Raw genomic sequence first — 23,449 nt, forward strand, 5'->3', positions numbered from 1 at the left:
GACCACTTGGGGCCTAGAATTCCTTCTGTTTTGATGGTCTGTTGAAATATCTCAGATGTAGGAGAGATTTAGCCACATGTGAGACCTTACTTTGATCAAAGTGAGAAAATCCAAGGGTTGATTGAAACAGGAGAAACTTGCTTAAGCCTCACATTGGTCTCAAATGGCTCTTAACTGTGTCTAGTAGAACGTATAGGAGAATAAGTGCGACTAAGAGAATATTTCTTTTCTCTGGCTAATTACATTGGCTTCTGCCTTCTCCACTCTCAGCATCTGAACTGCTGTAAGTGCCACACACTGTGCAAGTGGTGCGGTGCAGGAATGTCATGCCATCTTTAGGAATTGGCTTAAAACGTTAGCTAATATAACAATACTTAATTCACACCCTTCTAATTTGATGTGGCTTATGTAAAATGTTCAAGTCGTTTTGAAAACTATAATTGGGACTGGCTGTGATTTGACTGGGAGCTAATCTGTGAGTGACATTTAAGGTCATTAAGCGGAGATGGCTGAAGAAAAGGCAATGATAACCAGGCATAAACCTGCATGAGCACCTTAGCTGTCCCTGTTGCTGCTGCTGCTTAAAGTCCCTAATATCTGTGCTCCTAAGTTGCCCATGCCTCTCAGTCAGATCTAACTGGTCTAACACTTGTTTGGTCATATTACAAGGTCTGCATTTAGCTCTGCTTCCTGCTTCCTTATTTCTTTTCTCTGACTTCGTTTTGGAGCATTTTAGTCAAATTAGCCAGTGTGGCTTCTCAGAAATCACATTTTGACAAACGTGCTACTTTAGCAGATGTGAATACTATTCAAGGACAAGCCTGGTGTGTTCTGTGGGAAGGGTAGTAATGGGTAAAGAGCTGTGAAGGCAGAAGTTACTTTTTCCACAGAGTTACCAAAAAAAAAAACAATGTATAAATGGGCCTTTTGGTAAATAAGCTGTGATTATGCTAATGGATGTCCTGTTTGAGTATAGTGAATGTTAGTTCTTCTTTATTGGTCTAAAATATAGAAAGTATGCACTGATGTCACTTTCCTGCTGGAACACATCCTCTTTAGTCAGACTGAGTGACAAAACCTTCGGAAATTTGGCAGCAGTGTGTATTAAACAAAACATCCAAATTGAGATGAAATTCGATTATCTGCTCAGGTTAAAGGCAGTTGGACTGTACAGCAATCCATACAAATTTCCATTGACTGTGACGTGTAGCCAGGAAGGTCCAGCAAACGGAGGCTAAAATCACACCCGTTTAGGGGATAAAACCTCATATATGAGAGCACAAAGTTGAGTGAATGGTCTTGGAAGTGTTTTATCACCATCAGTTAAGCAAGACCACCACTCTGTGAGCTCCTGCACGTCTTCGGTGCCTGGATTCCATTTGTTTCTGTGAATTGCTGCAACCCGTTCGTTTTTCTTCTCTTCTGTAAAAGGAGAGTGCCAAATTCCTGTTGAATCTATTTGTACAGTCAGTCGCACAACAGTTTTCTCCTCTGTGTTTTAGTGGAGTTCACACTCCACACTAACACTGCCATTCCTGTGGCGTCACTTGCATATCCTCTATTGATTCAGGCTTTAATGAGAACTAATCCTACAGACTCAGATTAAAATAGACCACCTACTTGATAAATAGACAGTGGGGAGTTTTCAGGTATATGGTATGGACTAGTACATATGTGGATCCTTTGTTTTTGTTGGGACCTGTTGTGTTTTCGTGACTTATCGGAGGAAAAGTCTAGCTAATTGGATATATCCTCTTTTTCATACTTTAAGCTGTTTTGATGTAGTGCAGTCTTGTTCAGGTCATATTCTCACAGTTTTAATCGGATCATCAGACAACCTTAAATATGGTCAGTCTGGGGAGTACAGCTGTAGGCATGCAGGATGTTTTCTCACAGTTTGGAAGTAGTCCTTAAAAGGGAGTGCAGTTCAGTTTCACATCAGTAGTTTAAAGTAGACAAACTGTGATCCTTTAAAATCTCTACAAGCAGTTCATCACACAGCAGTTAACTGCCAGCAGCCCTCCTTCATCAGGCAGTGTTTTGACCAGCTGAGAATTCCTCAGTTTCTCTTCTGCTGTGTCACTAGTTCTCTCAATCAGTGGTGCAGCAGTTAGAGCTGTCCAAGCCCTTCTGTAGCCAGACACAAGTTCTGTCTTAACTTGTCTCGCTTGCTAAAATTTGTCATTTGTCAGAACCGGCATCTAGCCTGGCATGATTCCGTTACGAAGTCTGCTGTAGCCCAATGAGGTTCTGTACAACCTCGACTGTGGTCCGATGAGGTTCTGCTATATATTCTGCTACTATAACCCTAAACATTCTCTGAGCCAGACTGTAGCCTGCAAAAACTCTGACTCCGACTGAAGCATGGTGAGGTTCCGTCCGAAAGGTGATGTCCCTAAAGTTACTGGTAGTGACCTTGACGACAACCTTATCAGCTCACCAAAATGAACTTTTAAGTTTGCCTCAAGGTCCGTTTGGAGTAGTAGTCAGGCTGTGAGACTCCAAATGTGAAATTTGTATCTGTAGTCACTTGCAAAAGAGCAAACAAGACTTTGAAGCTCATGCTTAATGTCTTTTTCTCTCCTCTGTTTTTTTTTTTTTTTTCTTTCCATCCTACCTTGTTGACTGGTGGATCCTGGACTTTCATCACGCTGTTCCTGCTTCCACCTGTGGAATAATGCTATCTTGATGATCTCCAAAGTAGCAGTAAGTATGAGGCTGATTTCTTATCTGCTTTAACAACTTCACTTTACCATACAGTTTTCTCTGGAACAACTGCACTAGACGTCATACCTCCTACAATCCTGGCTCCATAAACCCTGCATAATGCAGAATTGACGACTGTAGATGTTGGAGACTGTACTCTTGGACCATCAGTTATGTTAGGCTTCTACCTCCCTGACATCAGTTTATTTTGCTTATATTTATTTAGAAAATCATGAAGTCTCAAACTTCTAGGACTGCATTAATATGTGGATTATGGACCAAGTCATATGTTCACATGTGACCTTTGTAAAACAGATTTAATTTAAATAATAATAATTTCTTAGTCTGATCATTAAAATAAAAAAACAAGTTCCAAAACTAGTGCTATCTTCACTCCTGTTGTTTAGAAATAAGGGCTACCTGCTAATCTCTTAAGTGTTTTGAGTGTTTTTGGTTGATGTTTGAGCTCCAGTCAGGTACCCTCAGGGGCACTGCTCTCATGTCATTTGTAGTGCTTTATCAAACAGACCAGACAGTTGCTTAAACCATTGGCTGTGTGTTTGGTTTTGGTCCACAGCAACAGAAGAACCTGGAGGGATATGTGGGCTTCGCGAATCTCCCCAACCAAGTTTACAGAAAGTCTGTGAAACGAGGCTTTGAGTTCACGCTCATGGTTGTGGGTGAGTAAACTGTCACATAGAAAGTTACTCTCAGTTCAACACACTCACACATGCTTACATCATCTACTCTAAAGAGTTTTTTTTATTATTAAAAAAATTATTATTATTTTATTATTAAATTAAATTAAACCGTATCTTAAAGCTAAAGTAGAAAGAAAGTGCTACCTTCGTTCAGTTTGATTGGTGTTGAATCGCCGCTCTAAACGTAGTTGTCGTAATGGCAACGACCAAGCTGATCAGCATTATCTTAGGCATAAATATAGCATTATCCAAGGTGTAAAGAATACTGGCCGCACTAAAGCCTGAGTTAGACCAGTCACAGTGATCACAGCATGTCTTTGTGTGCTGTATCTCTGAAAGCACCTCAGATTAAGCTGAGTGTGAAGGTACTCCTAAACACTTCAGTGTCAGAAACCACAGGGGCAAGCCTATTAGAGATTACTACACAGCTCCACTCTGTCTGAGGGGAGCCCCATACTAATTGGAGGGGTATAAACCTCCATTACTTGTTTAGCTGTGTTGGCCTCGTAGCTCCAGTGCAAGACGAAGAGATCGAACATGTCTCTGCGGATGGAGTGCATTTTGAGGTAGGAGTAGAAAGCTGTAAATTCTGATGTCACCAGAGCATTCCTTAAACTTTGCAAATCATCTTCGGCAGAGGTGAGCTGAACAAACTGAACACGTGCGATGGTGGTTTTATTGTGTTCATAGACTCCTGCAGATGTGTACACACCAGGATCTGCTGCTTTCAAGTTGATGTTGATGCCGAACCCCCCTGCTGTATGGGCTCATGCATCCCACAGCATTCACTTTCATGCATAAACATGCCGCCGCGGCTCTGGCAGCTGCTCAGTGAAACGCATTAGCGATGGCTTTCACAGAGCCGGGGCAGCGAGGGGCTTGGAGAGAAGTGCGCTAAAACAAATGTGCTTCCCATCCTGTAACACAGCCAGGGTTTTTTCCCCCCTCTTTGGAATGTGTGCGTGTGTAGTGGCTTGTGGGTGGGTAGTTTCCTGTAATTCCATTCATTCAGCCAGCGCTGGAGAAGCGGCAGCTGAAAACTCGTAGCTCATATCCATAGCCACTCCCTTTTCACAAGCAGCCCACCACACCACCTTAAAGAAATAGTTTGTGTCAAAATTGGCGGTCTAACAGCAAGTCTCATGTGCATTGAATGTGTGGCCAAAAGTTTGTAGACACCTGCTCATTCCGAGTTCGTTCTGAAATCAAGGGTAGCAATAAGGAGCTTGTTCATTTTTGCTGCAGTAACAGCCGCTACTCGTCTGGGAAGGCTTAAGGAGCACCCTTGAGGTTTGGTAGAAATGTTGGATAATTAGTTCTGGCACGGTACCCATTGGAATTGTATGGCGCTCAATCACTCCAGAGAAAGCAAATCCACTGCTCCACAGGTCAGAGCTGGAGGGGTTTATACTCGTCTAGGTTTTGTGAAGAAAGTGAAGAAAGCAGTTCATTTAGTAGATCAGTTTAAGAAAGCATTCCAAAAATGTGACTCTGGTGTAAGGCAGTTATTGAGGCTGGAGGTACTGATAAGAACACACTCTTAAGGCGAACTCTTAAGTTATGAAACACAAAAAAAGGTATTTGCTTCTCTAACAACAAGCAAATGGCAACATCAGGTCAGATACTTTTTATTCTGGAGAAGTGACAGGAGGGCTGTGTCCCAATAGTTGTCTCCGTAATAATGAATCTTCCTTCCTGTCTGCTGTCCTTGTTTGTGGATCCACATGCTAGTCAGCTCTGGCAGTATTTATTGATGCAGTGAGTAAAATTCAGGCAAAAACCAAGGCAAGCTGACGAGGAAGGAAAAGTTTTGTTTAAGTATTTGGGCACAAATGAGACCCAGGAGTCTCACTGCTTCATTCAGGACAGTTTATGAGCACTTTCTTGCAGCTCAGATGTGTGAGCTGTTTTAGTAGTTCCATGCATGAGTACTTTACCTGTGACCGAAGTGGATTTCCTGGAATTCCAGGGTCATTTTAAGGACTCTACAATCTCCTCTGGCCATTTCTAGTGAACATCGTAGGTCACGGCATCCACTAAACGTGGACCAACGGTCAGCGGCCACTGAAAACGACACTCATGATGTCTTACCATGACCGCTCTTACCGGACTCTCATCTCTCCTGAGAAACAACTGCAGCCCTGTACAGCCTAAAATGAAGACCTTAATGCGCTTAGTGCCACTCCAACACTAACTACAGGCAAATGCACTCATGAATCAAGAATTAAATGTGAATTCAATTGACAGTTTGATGTTGAGGTCGATTCTCTAGTCTGAATTCAGTGTCCGATTTTATTTATTGATCCATACGTTTCTATAATGTACTGTTAATGTGTAAACTACATTGTTCACCCCTGCAATACTGCTGATGAAGTAGGGCTCCATTTCAGTAAAAAATGCTGCAGATCCATCATCTTGTTGCCAGACCAACACCAGAGACAACAGTGAATATTGAGAGCTTGTCACTTATCCGGTTGATCAGCTATGATCTACTCTGTGCCTGAAATTTTAGAGACCACAAAAATACTGCGGCTAACAATCCTCACATTTGCCTCAAATTGTATGGAGTTGTTCAGTAATCTATAGTAGACTTGCTTCTAAGGTTTCTGACACTGTATGATCCATCTAGTTGGTGAATTCCTGGTTGTTATATATTGTTGCAGTGAGTTTAAGGTCACCATAGGTCCCTCCTGATCCCTGTTTGTAGCCCCAGACAGACTCCTGCTCTTGTCTGGATTCGTGCTACGTTGAGGAACGCCTGGAATTCCTGTATTCCTGAATTCTAAAGCAGAGAGCGAGGAAAGCTCATTTAGTTGTGCAGTGCAGGAAAACAGTTGTTAGATGGCTACAAGCATGGCTACAAGGAAAGTTCTGTGGTCTCTCAAATGGTATTTCTTGAGTTTTTGTGACAAAATGTAAGTTTGAGGCCAGGTAGACTCGTTGGAGATTCTTCCTGGTGCAAAATCATGTAAATCAGTGACTTCCTGTCACTGGTTTAGTCAGGTCATGCACAAACCACAGTAACTTATATTTCCAATTTGAAAGTAACAAGAAGAGCAGTGGATGGCAATTAGGAACCGCCGACTCCTAAGTGAGATTGCTTCTCTTTAGTGTACGACATGCCAACGTTGGTGTGTTCGTGTCTGTTAACGGTGCCCAGTCCCCCAGGCCTAATCGGGGCACAAGTTTTGTTTGTTTCTGTGCTGCTTAGAAACCAATATGAAAGCATTTGACTTAACTCAGCTATGCAATTCTCAAATGTGGAATATAGTATAATGGGGAATGTCTGATACATGCCAGAAAAATATGCAGTATTAACGTTTCAGGTACTGAATTAATATCATGAGAATTGAGACCATTGTATGTCTTGGTGGATCGACTACATTGAGGGTAGACTGGGGGGGACAAGCTGAGCACATTTAATTTGTTGCTGAAATGTTCATTCGCTGACTGGCAGGTAAGAGTGGAGCAGAGTAGTCTGGCAGGAGGAAATGTCAATATTTGTTTTTGGATGATTAACAGGTTTACCAAAGCACATGGATTGACTTTTTTTTTTTTTTTTTTTTTTTTTTTTTCAGCTTAGCTGCGGCCCAGGCTGCTCTTCACTGCAGTTTTTAATGCGGTTGGGGTTTGGTTTGACTCGCAGCATTAAGGATTAGTGGCAGCTTTGTTTGTCTTGGCAGTGAGGAAACTTTCCTGAGGCTTATTTTTCTTTGATTGCTGTTGAATCATAAATGGATCTGGTTTTTAAAAACACTTAAATGGCCTCTGCCGGCCTTTATGCTATATATAAAAATATATATTTGCATACACATTTTCTTTTCTCAAACATGAACAGTTTTCGTTCCAGCTGCTCTGATATGCTTTCTTCTGCGTCAGTGGAAGCACTGCCAAGCGAATTGGCAGTAAATCGCTCTCTCTGTCCCACTGCAGGCTCAAACTTTTCCCTCTTCCTGCCCCCTCCCCTCCCCAGCTCGGTCATGCGACGGGGAGTTCCTTTAGCAGAAGCCTCTGCGGTTTACACAGCTGTGGGATATTTCCTTTAAAGGAAGTGAGCTGGACCTTCCCTGAGCTGCAAGCTGGAAGCTCACACTGGGCGTCCATACCACTGTAACTGTCGCCTCCCGGCCACTGAAACTGGGCACAACCTATAACACACATTTAGAAGATTTAGAGAGCATCCTTCACTTGCGCCCCGTTCCTCCCTCTAACTTTTGGCCTCCCATTCACACAAATAGCGAAAACTGAGTGTTTTGGAAATTACTGTCCAGGGTGGAGGTTTTTTATATTGTGCAGAAAAAAACAGCTTTTTGGAACCTGCAAACATCCCGCTGTTAAATTGGAGATGGTGATGTTGTCAGCTTTTGGACTTGCAGAGCTCAGAATGGATTGTTTCATTGCGCTCGACAGTTTGGTACCACGTTTAGGAAACCATGCTTCTTACTTTTTCATGTCCGTGTCCGTGCAGAGGCTTCAGGACGTGCCGCGCTCAGTTCTTTTCAGTGGTAAAACTCGACAGCAGATTGTCACTGTTGGAAACCAAACCTCCAAAACAGCAACTTTGTAGATGTTTTTGAGACATGAGAGAGTGGCGTATCCTTGGCAACGTCAGTAAGGCCATGGCAGGAGTTGCGAAGTCGCTCTGTTCTAGCATGTGCATGAGCTTGAGTTTTAGTTTCCCACATTTTCTGGCTATACCCGTTCCTCCACGTATACTGCTGTGACATCATTGTTCTGGGTAATATTTCCTGCACAATGACATCATCTCACTGGAACATCTGCCCTTAGCACAGCTGTCCACAGCATCACGTACAGGTTCTGCTCTTCTGGAAAGATTAGTTCTAAATAAATAAATACTGTCAAAACTAATACTTTTGTTTGTCTTTTTTTTTATCAATATGAAAATGATATTGTGCATCTGCACAAATAATTGAATAGAATTGGCATTATTGAGTGAAGTGGAGCAGGCATCACAAAATGCAGTCATGTTTGGTGTGCAAGACCTCATAAGTCCCTGTTAGTCTTAAATTAAACTGACTCAAATCACACAAACAACTTTTTGTTTTGTTCAGAAATTGAATCCCTGAATGACTCAGAAATGAATCAGAAAATAGTATAACAGCATAATTCTTTTGTGACACCAGTACAAGCTGATTGATGCACGTCGGCATTAAACAGCAGCTGGTAAAGTACTTATTTTAACTAGGGATGCACCGATCCGACTTTTTCCGTTCCGATGCCGATACATAAACTTTGCATATCGGTCGATGTCCGATACCATTGCTGAGTTGTTAAACCGTATACCTCACCATGTGGGAGAGACTTAAGGCATCAGGATTGACTTCAACATTACTTTATATAATATAGCAAATTAACACAGAGATATAAAAGTATTGAATTGGCGTTTGTCATTTATTTATTTGCATTTAGTGCAGTCTCACACCACCAAATTAAAGAGAAAAGATCGCTTCCAGGAATCTGCCTAATTATCCGATACCCGATCCAGAAAATTTTGTTAATATGTGGGCCGATACCCAATCCCAATATCGGATCGGTGCATCCTTTGATTTTTACCTCTGATTATATACTAGACTAAAGGCTGAACGTGTTTATAAGCTAACCTGCAAATACAGCCCACGATACACGTTAGATACTGAAGCCCACTCCTCATGTGCTTTGCTCTGGGGCTGCATACAAGCTCATGGGTAGTACGGCTGGGTGGTGTCCATTGTCCATGTTTGGACTCCCAAACATGCCCAAGCTAGGCTTAGATAAGTAGCCACAGCACAGGCTGTGTTCCAGCTAGCTGAGGCTCACCTCACATCTAAACGTGTAATGTGAGCTTCGGCTAGCTGGAACATGGGTCTTTGCTGTGGTGTTTAGCCTGCTAGCTAACCCATCTAAGACCAGCTTGGTACTGGTAATGGTAATGTTACATACTGGCAATGTTTCCTTTTTTTAACAGAATCACAATTTCAGCCTCTGGATTTAATTGAGGGAAGTTGTTGGACTTGGGGCTCAGTACTGCTTCACTGCAGAGGTGATTCCGGTGTAGAGCTGGGCTTCAGCGATCTGGCTGTGGGCTCTTTCCCGCCCTCTCCGCTCGGCCGGATGGGTTTTGGCAGGCAATGAATAAGTTCCTCCCAGTGTGTCCCGGTGTGTCTGCCCCTCGAGCAGCCTTTATTACCCCACTAATTCAGAGTGGCGTTTTTAAGACAACTGTATTTCAGACCCTGTTTTCAAAGAGGTCCTATAAGCAGGAAAAATAAATCCTGCTTTTCTTTTCGGGAAAGAAAGGAAGGAGGTGCTTTTTATAATTCTTCATTCTTTCCATGGACCACTGAAAAGATTTCTATAAAGTGTGTGTGTGTGTGTGTGTGGTCAGTGTGGCTCTGCCCTTGGGAAAAAATATTTATGATTTCACAGAGTGTGTTGAGAAGAGGGAGAGTGCTTCTTTGTCTAGAGGCTGCCTTGCTTGCGTGCGTGCGCGCTCGCTCGCTTTCTGGTTGGTTGTGTGTGTGCGTGTGCACAGTGCTGGGCACTTGTTAAAGGTCAGTGGAGGAAACAGGTTGCCGTGCCAGTTTGTTCTTGTTCTCCTCACACTGGTTTCTTTGTTTTAGGCCTTCCAGCTCTACGGGGCCCATACGACTGTGTGGTTCTGCTCTGCTGGTGCATCGCATGGCTTTCGCACCCAGCTTTGCTGTGAGCAGAGCCGCACTAATGTGTGGAAAATATGATACTTGAATGTGTCAAACTACACAATGTTTTTGGTTGTTTTATGTTGTTTATATGTTTCAGTTAGGGCAGCGCAATTCATGGAAAATGAACCAAAACGGAGACGTTCAGAACCTCTAGTCATGTAATCTTGCCCATGTTTATTTGATTTGTGGCTTAAAGTACTGTCCCCTTACAAACCATACTAAAGTGTGTGTATAATCACATGACTCTGCCCCATCCAGTCTGTTTAACTGATGGTGGCATTGATTTGAGGTCACATGGCACAGCGCTAGTCTCAATTGATGACCAGATTGCTGCATCATCCTGTTTGACCAAGAATTAAGACCATGTATTAAACTTTATATTGATGGAATTTGGCAGTGAGAACACTCCCACATACACACAGTCACAGAGGTAGGAAGACTAGGGAGCAGGTGACAGTGAAGGTCCAAGGGCCCAACAGTGGCCGCCTGCCGAGCCCGGGTATCGACCCCCACAACCCTGGCACCAATAGCCCAGTGCTCTAGCCACTGCCCCACGACTGACATCAATTTTGTATTGATGCCTTTTTAAGCTCATAGCTTGCGATGTGTGCATAGAGACCAATCGAAAGGAAACCACCCCAATTAAAAAATATATAAACAGAACTTTCTAGATACTGTCACACGTTCCAGTGTATTGGATGCAGAATAGTTGACCTAATCCTGTCTGTAAACTGGACTGTGGTTCTGTGCTTAATATGCGTTGAAAAGTTATGGGGTATTCAGGCAATGCAGCTATGTTGGGGAGCATGATTGCCACATTGTGCATTCTCCACGATTGCATTGTCACAACCATATGATGTACATGGTCATGTTTCTGCTGTGCAATACTGTGTCTTATTTATTTATGTATAGATGTATTTGTTTATTTCTTAGTTTATATCTTCCATGCATGACTACACCCCTACTATGATTACATAATTGCAATGCTAGTGTTTTTGTTTATATAATGCAGCCTCACCTTACAGCGATAAGAGAATTGTCTGAGGGGAAAACGGGAAGGAAAATATCTCAAGAATTCCAAGCATGGGACAATTTGTGTTGTGGACTTGGATTGCTGTGTATCTCCTGCTGGTATCAGTAACAAGAAGACAGAAGAGATAAAAGAACAAGTTCTAAGTCTCTCTCTCTCTCTCTCTCTCATCCAGGGGAGTCAGGTCTCGGGAAATCTACGCTGATCAACTCCCTGTTCCTCACAGACCTGTATTCTGCAGAGTACCCTGGACCTTCTCACAGAATTAAGAAGACCGTGCAGGTAAGGTCATGCTGCCCGGCCTTTTCCCAAAATGGATTAGACAAAGAAATTGTTTGGCTGACAGTCTGAATATAATTTCTTTTTTAATGTATTTATTTTAATAAATAAAATATAATCCAACAATTTGTGTGGAAAACTCTGCACCTGCACTACAATGTTAGCTATTTGAAGCCCATTTTATAGCAGACACAGTAAACGCACTACACTGCAAGCAATGTTGCATGCCTGTATTAGTCAATAAAGCCTTTCACACTAGACATGCATGTGAAGCGCACAAAAACACTCTTCTTGACACATGCTAGCTGTCAGAAACGATACAAAATGCGGTGTTAGTGGTATTCTATATGCAGTATTCTTGCAGTATTCTTTGTTTAAAAAAAAAAACAACAACAAAAAAAAACACTTTCCTCAAATGTAGTCTGCAAAGTTGAACAGTAAAGCCGTGTAGCTGCCATACTTATCGCATAAAGAACGGGAAGTGCTTGCCCCTTGCAATGCGAGTGTGTTTCAGCTTTTTGCGATTAGGACAAGATTATTGAAGAATCATTTTAACATTATTTATCTCTTACCCTAGAATGGAGGCAATCGGCCAAGACGCGTTTAGTATCTGAAGTAGTCTTTTTTTTTTTTTTTTTTTTTTTTTTTTAAGTTTACAATGGGAGATGCTGGACCAAGGGTGGACAATTACGGTCCTGAAAGGGTCCGATTACATAGTTTTGTGCTTTTCCTGCTCCAGCACACCTGATTCAACTAGCCAGTTCTGTTGGAGCAGGGAAATCAGCAAACAGCTCCGCATTACCAGCAGAGCTGCATCGCTTTAGGGTGTGGGTGGTTGATTTCTTCTCCAAAAGCACAACTCTGAGAACTCGGTCAGCGCAGTGACTTGAACCTGTGATCTTATAGATCTCTTACCAATAGTCTTATCTGTTAGAAAATCTGGTGCCAGCTCTTCAGTTGGCAGCATTGTGTTCTCTGTGTTGTCCAATAGAAATCATGTCCTGCTAAGTCGGTTTAATTAATAAATGCATTATTTTCTTCAGATATACATGGTGGTGATTGGGCAGAGGTGATTAGCGCTTGTGTTCAACATTGGCTGTTTCATAGGGTATTTACATCCAACCAGATGTTTTCCTGACCTGGATTTTAAAGGATGGAGTTTTTTCCACTATGCTTCAAATCACATACTGTTAAAGATGTTATTTTGGGGATTTATTTATTTTGTTAGAAGAAAATGCAGCAGGTGTTGGGAGTAATGGAACCCTTTTCGCAGCTGTATATAAAGAACCCCTTAATCAGGTAAAGAGCCGTTTACCCGTTCAGATTCTTTTTTGAGTTGGCTTGGATCTATAGATCAACATTGCCTGTACCAAAGAACAGTTGAACCTCCTTTGTTTTTGAAGATTGTACTTGAGAAATACTGTAAGAAATACTGCAAGTTTAGAATCCCAAGTCAAATAATAAAAAAAAGTTTATAAAGTTGTAAAAGTGTGTTACAGATGGTTTTCCTCTTTCTGGCTTTAGGCTGTTGTAATCTGGATCGTTTTACTTCTTTTCTGGCCGTTTTAAATTGTGTTGGATTACAAGCGGTTCTTTCTGGCTTTTATTTCATCCCTCTTTCATTCCAAGTCTGTGGTTTTCCAATATTGAACTGATATAAAACAGTTTATTCAGAAGGCTAATAAAATTCGCTCTCCGGTTGGTGCTAAAGGTCTCCCTCGAGTTAGAGCGAATGCTTTACTTGGAGCTGGCTTTGCTGCTGAAAAAAAAACATTAACGCGGACACTGGCTTACACATTACTTTCACCGTTTTGGACGGTTGCAGTGCGGACCAGCTTTTGTTTCCAGCATTGTGTGCTGACCTGAAACACTTAACAGGCGTTAAGGCGTTTAAGCATGTCTGTGCAACACTGTAAGCCGTGGTCGTGCCTGGAGGCCTTTTGCCTTATAGCCTGTATAAGGTTTTACCAGCTAGAAGACATTTCTGCTTTGATTAATTGGGAGGGTTTGGTTGACAGTTTGAATGCTTGTTCTCCTAATGGAAGCTGATGCTTTTATATTTTATTTATTTATGCAAATCGTTTGGCCCCAACTTCCTCCTGTAGGTCCCTCTCCTTACAGAGCCTAGTGACGTATTAGCGATTTTACATAGGAATGTTAACATATCGTCGCTACTGTTGAGCTCAGAGGGTAGATTACACTATTTATGCTGAAATGGATTAAATCTAATAACAAACTCTCATTCTCTTAACCCTCCCTCATCACTCTCTCAGACACACACACATCTGCCACCTACCATTTCTCTCTTCAAAAGCTGTTGAAGCATTTCCTCTATTAAAGCTTCTGTGTCCGAGCTTTGTCGTGATCGAGGCTAGTTCTCACAGTTTCTAAAACTACACTTATAAGAAAAAAAACTATTAATTATTGATTCTTCTAGACCGTTCATTCAGCATGTATTTATTCTCCCGTCCAAAATTTTTTATTAAATTAAGCCCCGAATATTAATTGTAATGTGGTTAAATTTTTTAAAAATAGATTTAAAATAGATTATTTGTATCTGATTTCTTCATTAATTATCAAAATTATCATTAGATTACTTTACTAATACAGTCTAAAGTGAAAGCCCCACTTACATGGATAGTAGATAGAATCTCACCTTTATGGACTCTCTCACCGACCACTCCAGAAGTTTAGTTTTTCAGAAGATTTACAAGTGTTCAACTCTTGCTCTTTGTTCATAAGCATTGCAGTACTGTATGACTCAGCGAAGTGCATTAGAACCCCATAAAGAGTGCATTAGTGAAGGTTGGAGCACAAACAAGAGTTCTTTTCAAACCAGTGGCTAAACAGAGGATGCATCAATTTGCCCATTAGAAAAATGTAGTCAAGTTTATTTAGATGGTGCTGCTTTTAGCAGCAAAAATAGCTGCTTGCCAAAGTCTAAGCACCAAGTGAGCAAGCAAATGGCGACGGTGGCAGGAAGACTGCCCTCATGAAGTGAGGAAGAAACCTTGAGAGGAACCAAGACTCTGAAGGGGAACCTGTCCTCAGGCCAACACCGGATAGCAGCAGATGTGTTGGCGAGATGGGGAAGGAGAAAGAAAGCTTTACAGCCTTCTGGCTTCTCTTTTCCTTAAGAATGGGTGATTAATTCTCTGTTTTCATACCAGTTGTTGAGCATGATAGTCGGAATAGTTCTGTTGAAGCTACCAAAGCTTCCACCTCCACCCATCCCCATATGTTTCAATGACAAAACAGCCCATTTATCCCCTCTCTAGTCTCTCTATCTCCCGTGTCTTGATTCCTACTGTTGGTTTTCTCTTTGCTAATATTGGCAGATTTATTTTTGCTTTATGTTCCCTCAGAAATATATATTTTTAAGCCCTTCTTCTGCTATAACGTAAGAACTCAGGAATGAAGTGACTGAGAGCCTTTCTGTTCATTACATGGAGTATCTGCGAGCTGTCGGGCAGCTAGCTAGTTGGTCATGCTTATTATTATTATTATTATTATTAGGATCATGCTTAAAAGTAATTGTTTTACCAAGTCTAATATTGGTACAACGGCCATGTGATTCGTTGTTAGCAAGTCCGCTAAAGAGATCATAGTTGGGATGGTTTGTGTACTCAGTTTCAGCCAGCGCTCTCGCCAGACTTATTTTTTGGACCGAGTCTAATTATCATTTAAAACACATGTTTCTTCTTTTAATCCTCATCAGTGGTTGCTGAGACACTCGCAACAGCTCGGGGGTTAAACGGGCTCGTAGTAGCTCTGGTTCTGTAATTTGATGGAAATAGTTTCAGGCTAAACTACATGAACTTCTTATATTTTAGTGTTGAAATTTTTCAGCTTGTTCTCTTCAGTGTCTGTCCATTCATAGAAATTAGCAGGCGAGCAGGTCATTTGCTTATTTGGATCACAGCCTCGATAAATCAACCCACAATTAGGTCGACAAGCTACGTCAACGAAATGCTGATTGCTGGTCATGGTGGTTTTTTGTTTGTGCATTTTTTTTTACTGTTATTACGGTCATGTAATATGCTAATTATTAGTGTATCTGCGATCATTTTGGACGATACTGATTGTCGTAGGACTGTCAGAATACTGAAAGACGTCCATCTGTCCTTTTGTGGCCGTCAGTATCAAAGAATTCTAAAGTTCCAGGTAGAGCAGGGCAATGGGGAAATATTTTATATCACGAATTTTTAAAGACTTTTTTTTTTTACGATATTTATGGCAATATTTTTGTCATGTAGACAAAATGCGCCAACAGCATAGCTTTTTAAAAAACTACTAAACACTCTCAACACTGAATACCGTGATTTTTTTAGTCAAAATATGCTTCACGCCATTGAATTAAATAAGACTGATTACACTCTTTAAAATGAAACATACAGTTAATCTGTGCTCTTTAAGCACTGCTGACATCTCCCATACACTCATGAATTTTGTTATCGTGGCACACAATATGCTTTTATCACGATACAATAAAATATTGTCTCATTGCCCAGCTCTAGTTCTAGGTGATGACGATCACGAGGCTGACCGTTCTGCTGCTCTTACCTGATTTATGATTTGTGATATGCTTACACATCATGAATCCAGCCTGGGACTTCTCCTGACATGCAGCATTTGAACTCTTGGCTGCTGTATTGGCTGCCTGATCTCAGCGTGAACCGCTGCTGTTCGGGTAACCCTCCAGCAGCAGGACGTCATCCATCAACCCACCTCTGATGTCTCTGAGCCCAGGCATCAGGACAGCTCCTTCTACTCTGGGGCTTGCACAACATGGCAAAATTACCAGTACTGCATTTATATTGCTACATATTGAATGTGACCTGATTTAAAAGTTGCCATTATGGTGACCTAATGTTGAAATAAATTAGGAAAGCTGATGAAGACCCTGGAACTGTGACTGGTCCGAGCATGCAGTTAAAGCACCGTGATTACTTGATGGGCTTATTTGCATATTCTAGCCTTCTGTGGTATCAGTATCGCAAAAGCCTAAATGATTAACGGATTACGGGTCATGCAGCCCTGGCTAACTGGCTAATAGGGCTTTGGGCTTAGTGCACTTCTGTTCAATTTTCCCAACTTTTGCTATTCAGCAGCTTCTCTGTGGCGCATGGCATTTTCTTAGGCCTTTGCATGGATACATGCAGCAGTGCTTCCTCCAGACAGCCCTTTTCTTATCCATGCATCACTACCACTTACTACTGATGCTTAACACACATTACATATTTTCCCTAAGTAGCTGTTGCATTTAACCTTAAGACGTTGGGCTGGATGTGTCATTTTTTTGGGCAGCAGTCTTGGAGTTTGAGATATCGTGCCAACGAACGTACAGCTTTTCATCATAGGACACCTTAAAAACACTGTAAGGGTAAAGTGACATCAAAAACAAATACCACACACAGTCAACCATGCCACAGCATGGCAACACATGCTGGCAAGTAAATGCACCACCAGAGATGCCGAAAGTGAGGAAAACCTGTGTGTAATAAAGCTCAAGACATTGGGTCCAGCTCGTCTCCCACAATGCTTATAAATGGAATGGGCCCCAGCAGCTCTTGCAGGCTTGAAAGGAGCGTCACAGTGATTTGATTTGGTAAATAATTCATGATGTGTATATCATAACACTTGGCACTCCTCCACTGGTGAATATGAAGCTTGGATGCTTTTCAGCTGTTGAGTGTTCTCAACTCCGTTATTCACCAGTGCTGTTTAAAGGGAGGAGGGGTGGGGGACTGTTTAGGAGTGTGCAGCAGTGTTGTAGTATGTGGAATATGTGTGTCGTGTGTTCGGATGCCAGTTGACGTGAGCCCATTCTGCGTAGTGTGCTGTAGCCAAAGGCTGTCGGCAGGCTGTGTGGAGGTGGTGGTGTGGGAGAGCTGTGTGGTGGGAATGGCATTCACTATCTGCCCACACTGCGTCCTGGCACCAGCACGCACTCCAGCAGGGTGGACTATTTCAGGCCTGTGTATGTGCGGGCACTCTCGCATGCCTGTTTGGAAGCGTTCATTGAGCGCAGTAATTATGTTGTTTTGTGAGTCATTTAGAGGATTGGCACCTCTTCTGATTGAAGCTGTGGGTGAGTGAGAGGAGGGTGAATACTTTGACAAGCTGAAAGAGGTGTGTGTGGGGTGGCAGTCATGTAACAAACCCCTCTTCCAAAGCCTGTGTGCATGAAGGTAGAATTGGGCTTGTAGGAAAGCATTTCTGTCCCTAGTGAATTTTGTATCAAAACAATAATCCAACAGCAGCCAGGCAGATAACATCTACCTAACATCAGCGAGAGAGTTAACCGTCTAGCTAACGTAAACCAGGGATCCAACCATCTAGCTATGCAGTGTACATCAATATTATCTCACAACTAGCTCAAAATACAATACTCCTTCAAATGATGGAAGTAGCCAGTCTATCCAGCGTCGGCCAGAGGGGGCGCCAGTCTAGCCAGCGCCATGTAGCACTACTAACTTCAGTTAGAGATGATGGCTCTCTCAGGCGTTGTCTCATTAACATCAGCTCATATTATTGCTCTCACTTAGGAACAGCACAGTGTTATATATATATATATATATATATATATATATATATATATATATATATATATATATATATATATACTGACTCCTGGAATGGTTAACCAAGCATTCGCTGTAGCTGTGCACATCCTTAGTATAAGCAGCTCTAGCTTTAGCTTTTAGAATCAGGGTGCTACCCGAAGACCAGACCTGTTTGATCCACTCTACTACAGCGACTTGAAGAAGCATAGTGTGAATCTACAACACATTTTATATTAGGGTGGTGTCCAGAGCAGCTCCTTTGGGATGGCTTCAAGTTTTGTTATTGAAATAGGCTGAGAGAGAAAGAGAAACTGGTTTTATGATCGTGTCGACAGATGAGGAATTGGGTGTGATGTGACGCCCTGTTTGGACCGTGGCATTGCCAGGTTTCATCTAAATGCCTTCAGGCAGACTGAAAGGAGCTGGGCTCTGCATGCAGAGTGGGATGGGATGATGACATTAGGAAAGGGTGATTTTTAACTGGAGGATTGAACTTTTTATTATAATTATTATTATTACTGCCTGGTCTAACCCCTGCTCTAGGTTAGTGTGGGAAAGAACGTGAATAACAATGTTGATATTTAGTTGGTTTGAAGAGCTAATGAATGCATAGAGTGCATAGAGCTAATGAATGCTTACAGCAATTAAACTTCCATCCAGTTGACTATACATGCATTTGTTTGGCAAAAGTAATGAATGTACAGCAAAAGTTTATCGGGCAACTGGCCCAACTTGCTGTTTACATCACAAGTGGCCCGCTGTGTTTATGACACGACTAGCCCGCAGTGCTTATCGCTGTTACACCATTTAGGGCACAATATAGTAATGGTCACATTTACAGTCTCACAACGGGCTCACCGTGATAAACTGCGGGCTAGTTGTGATGTAATCGTAATGAATAATACTCGTCGCAATTACGTCATAGCTAGCTCAGCATATGAAACTTATGATTGCATCTTTACTAATTCACAGTAGCATGACTACTAAATCACAATATGATTCTGTTCACGATTGCACCACGACTAGCTCAGGCCTAGCTCACAGTGAGATACCGGTCACGATTACATCACACGAACTAGCTCACCGTACCACCAATCACAAAAGTTCAAGCTCTTATAACCACCATGTTGAAAGTGTGGCTTCTCCTAAAACTTTAGAAGAATCCATATCAGACAGATAAATAAATAGTACTGCGAAGGTTCAGTGTATCGACACAAGCTTCTGAGAAATCGCTGCAATTCCACAATTGGCAATTCAGACCTTATAGAGACTTCTGCCCCGACATTTGAGCCCAGTGGTGTTCAAAGATTCCCAGACAAATGAGCTGAACTAAAGCTAATTAGGCTGCGTCCTGTACTTTCTGCATGGCTGCAGTTGCCTGTGCGTTTACCGAGCAGAACGCAGTGCCTGAGCGCTTCAGTTGTTCTTTTAGGGCTGTGTTCTGATGATTGAGGATTTGGCTTCTCTCTTTATTGTGGTAAAGACAAGACAGCCCGGAAGATGAATGCGTGGCTGCACCCTTGAGGCTGAGCCTCAAAAAGTGACCCAATCAAAGAGGTGATAAAAGCTTTTCAGTCAAAGGCATCATATGTTTTTTCTTAGCTGGGATAGCAGTATGTTTGGCTAGAGGTGTAAATGTACATAGTTTGCTTCAGTTGTCTAAAAGCAGACACCCATACGTTGTTTGTTAACATGTCTGTGTTGAGGTTTATGGTTTCTACGGTTTTAAAATCAGCCTAAAACTCACCACTAAAAGAGGGCACACTTTACGTTTAATTGTAAGCTACTGATGTAATAGTGTAATACTGGGGCTAATCTCAGATTCTGTAACCAGTCCAATTCAGGAAATGCACACTCTCTCTCACTGTGTGGTGCGGTGCTAGCTGTGTTTCTTTCTGTAGGCTAGTAGAATGTTAATGCTCTAGTTTTGCGCACGATGGCCTATCTTAAAGCAATCGTTTGCAGTTCCTTATTCAGTTCCTTAGAGCTACAACACTCGTGCACAACTGCAGACACTCATTAGAGCCAGCATTGTACTCTTCTCTCTCAGTAAGATGAACTCTAATCTCAAGGTGGAAGCAGAGTGGAGACTTCTCACACTACTAAGCAGATTCCCCTCTCGAGAGTGCGTCACTCAGTCTGGTACAGTGAGTATCAGCAGAACACAGCAGAGCTACCAAACACCACTAACCACACAAACCAGTGCCAACAGTGCAGACCACATTTTACCACCCCCTAAAGTACAGCAGAGACGGTCAGAAACCTGAAGGAGTTTTTAGCGCTAGAGAAGCAGTGGACAACTTTTCGGTTGGGTTTCCACTCTGAGCTCCACAGTGAAGTTCTACGTCAGAATTCAGGGCTCTCTTAGCTGGTGCTCGGAGTTTCAAATGTGGCTGATTCTTAAAAAGTCAAGAACATTTTCGTCTTGAGAGATGTTCTATGGAGCGCTGCAGAAGCCCTGCGCCATGATGCATTACCACGTCTGTCTGGAAATGTTAGTCTGGCATCCAGTCCCACCGTACATTGGTATCGGTACTGAAAGATGATTGGCGATCGGTAATTGGTCCATCTCTATACGCACAGTGTCAGTATTGGGTTTTGAAAAAAGCAGGTAGTGTTCATCTCTGGTGTTCCTAATTTGTCTAGATGTTTTCTTTCTTTGTGCAGCACGGTTTTGGACGAGTATGGTTACATGGTGACGAAAGTAGACGGATCGGTGTGATTATCGTCATTATGTCATTGCGCAGGCATTCTCTGTGTAAGACAGTCAGGTGGGCAAAGTGTGTGAAGTGGTTTATGGGCTTGGTCACACGCCCATACTCGTGCTGTGGTGCAGCGTCGGTGAGTCACAGATGAGCAACGAAGGTTAGTTTTGGCCTTGTTAACATACTCCAGCTGTAGAAACACCTACAGGTGTGTAGCCACGAAACAGCAGGTGTCTTTAACTTGGAAAGTGCATGCATGCATTTAGAATCACAGCAATTCCCTAACCTGTTGTCATGGCACTATGCGGATAAGGTGCGTGGTGTTGGGCTGGGAGGACTCTCGGCGCTCAGGGGATCTTAGATTTCTAGATGGTAGGGGTAGGGCAGAAAAGTGGACCATCTGGGGGTGGTTTCTCAGGACTGGTTTAGGACATCAGTTAGAGAGCACAGCACTACAAGCTGTACTTCGAACAGTAAGGGTGCTCAGGCCAGTAACACGCACAAACAGCTGTACAAACATCTCATGCTTAGTGTGTACAGTGGGAGCTTGTGGAGTTTTCAGTAGCGTCTTACAGGTGTATCCTTACACTTTCGATTTGGACTTTGGACCATTTGTATGTAATAACTCTTCACAGCAGCTTCATTCTGGCCAGAGTTTAAACGGTGACCAGTTTAAAAAAAAAATGCATATAGGAAGTTGTAGGAGGAAATAATACAGCCAGTGGTTTTTAGTGTAGTACTGTACTGAGAGTGGCTTAATGCTGTGTCCCCTTTCTTTCCTAGCTCATTCAGTTAGTTGTGCTGACATTATCGATTCATCGAGAGCGATCCATTTTAAAAAGACAAAAAGGAGGGAGGGTGATAAGATAAATCTAACATCAAGACTCTTGAGACGTTTTATGATGCTTATTTGTGTCCTTTTATTTAGTTTTTAGAGTTGTAAATAAAGTAGAACGAAGAAATTCATCAGCAAATTGCAGTGTCGAACACAAAAAAGGCAATAACTGTAATGAGATTTTTTTTAAATGTAATATTTCAACAATTTTAGTGAAACACAGAAGAAGAAAATATAGATTATAATAATATAAATAAAATTTGATTATGACCGTGAACTGATGCACTTGAGGATGTCCTTTACGTTTGTGTTGATACCCATGATACAGGGTCGTCATCTGCAGTGGGATGTGACTGTAAGTGAGCAGTCAGTTCTTGAAGGTGATGTGTTTAAAGCAGGAGAAATTGGCAGACGTGGTAACATGAAATTCTGGACCCCTTTTTCACAAAATATATCTATTATTTTTTTAAGAGCATGTTAATTGAGCAATCAAGTAACTTTGAGTAATTGTGAACATCTTCATTTAGCTTTAGCTGTTGGATGGCAGGAGCCTGAATAGCAGAAGCTAGTGCTATTCTGGTTTCCCGGCATAGTTTGCTAATGGCACAGCCTGGCGTCCTGCGTGTCCACACATGCAGTCTCCATCCACACCTCAGTCTGATGTAGAAACACATGGTCTTATTTTTGCCTCAGTCTGCTTCATTCAGCCCCATCATGCAGCTCCCTGTGGAATGTCTCGGCTATATTCCCAGAGATTCAGATCTGTTTACACTGATCTATTATAGTATGTTGGGAGTGGAACGTCAAAGCTTGGTATCGTACAAAGCTTGCTTCCTTTTGTTTTTAAAGGGTTATGTTTGACACTTAAAGGAGAGATCCAAATGAGTTCATCAGTTAAGACTTGTTTTGCACGGAAGCTGTGAGGCTTAAGTACTAGGAGTCACCAGAAATCTCTTTAGGTCACATAGACTGCCAGTGTTTTGTTAGCTACATTAGACGCATAGCTCCAGTGCAGAATGGAAGGAAGCTGACTTCAGATTCTAAAACCGGATGAATGGAGTGGTGCCAGTGTTGCCTAATGTGGGCCTGGGGTACGGAAAGGTAGCTATACAAGAGTAGTTTGTGGTGAATAGATCACACACACACACCTCCCTGTTCCCTGCCTGTAATTGTGATTCCTCTCCATGCAGGGAAAGCTCCTGTAATCCTATAATTGACCGGTATGGCCCTGTTTTCATCCGATCCCAATTTGTTACCATGTCATGTCTTGCTTAGATTTTGTAAACTCTTAAAAGTGGTTAACCTCCGCATTAGGCATCATTAGCTTTTATCAGATTAGAAGTGTGGAGCTCCCCATTCTGCTGTCTACCGCCTGCAGCTGCAACTTAGAAAGGAGCCTTAACAGATTCCAGGTCAAGTCCGTAGGAGGCTGCTTTCAGAGGACGGGATGTTTTGGGGAACAATCTGGGCAAAAGCCCAGAAAACTGCCACAGTATGTGCTTTATGGCATTGTATTTTGAAATGAGATGGAAAATGGTCTGTTTTGACATTGAAACATATGGAGATGGGTGGAGAGTCAGGAGAGCTGATCTATGGTTGCTTCACTTTTGAAGACCGTTGCGCCGTCCGTTTGTCCACAACAATTGAATGAAGTATGATTGAGTTTAGACTCCACACTTCTCTTCTCTGTTCAGCTACAGTTGGGTTAAGAGGGGAAAGCTGTGTAAACATGCTAAATATCTCAGTTGTCTGAGAGACTTCGTATCTGTTAAGATCTGAAGTTCTTGAAGGAGCTTTGGTGTCATTGTTTCTACAGTGAAAGGAATGTGACGAAGCCCAGTGGGATGAACTGAAGCTAATGAAAACCAGCCACTTCTTCTACACACATGCACAGCAGAGCAACCGCAGCAGAAAATCAGTTAAGGT

General features: G+C 42.2%; 1 protein-coding gene across 2 annotated transcripts in view; it reads left to right on the top strand.

The window, feature by feature from the left end:
- Positions 1 to 2,688: 2,688 nt before the first annotated feature.
- The window catches only part of LOC140551858 (septin-7), a 43,445-nt gene continuing 22,684 nt past the window's right edge, over positions 2,689 to 23,449 (top strand). For both annotated transcript variants that reach the window (XM_072675614.1, XM_072675615.1), the window contains exons 1-3: positions 2,689 to 2,706; positions 3,284 to 3,386; positions 11,314 to 11,420. In XM_072675614.1, the coding sequence (XP_072531715.1) occupies positions 2,689 to 2,706; positions 3,284 to 3,386; positions 11,314 to 11,420 (228 nt within the window). The remainder of the gene's footprint in view (positions 2,707 to 3,283; positions 3,387 to 11,313; positions 11,421 to 23,449) is intronic.

The sequence above is a fragment of the Salminus brasiliensis genome, chromosome 3, assembly GCF_030463535.1.
Source record: "Salminus brasiliensis chromosome 3, fSalBra1.hap2, whole genome shotgun sequence".
In the NCBI taxonomy this organism is placed as follows: Eukaryota; Metazoa; Chordata; class Actinopteri; order Characiformes; family Bryconidae; genus Salminus; species Salminus brasiliensis.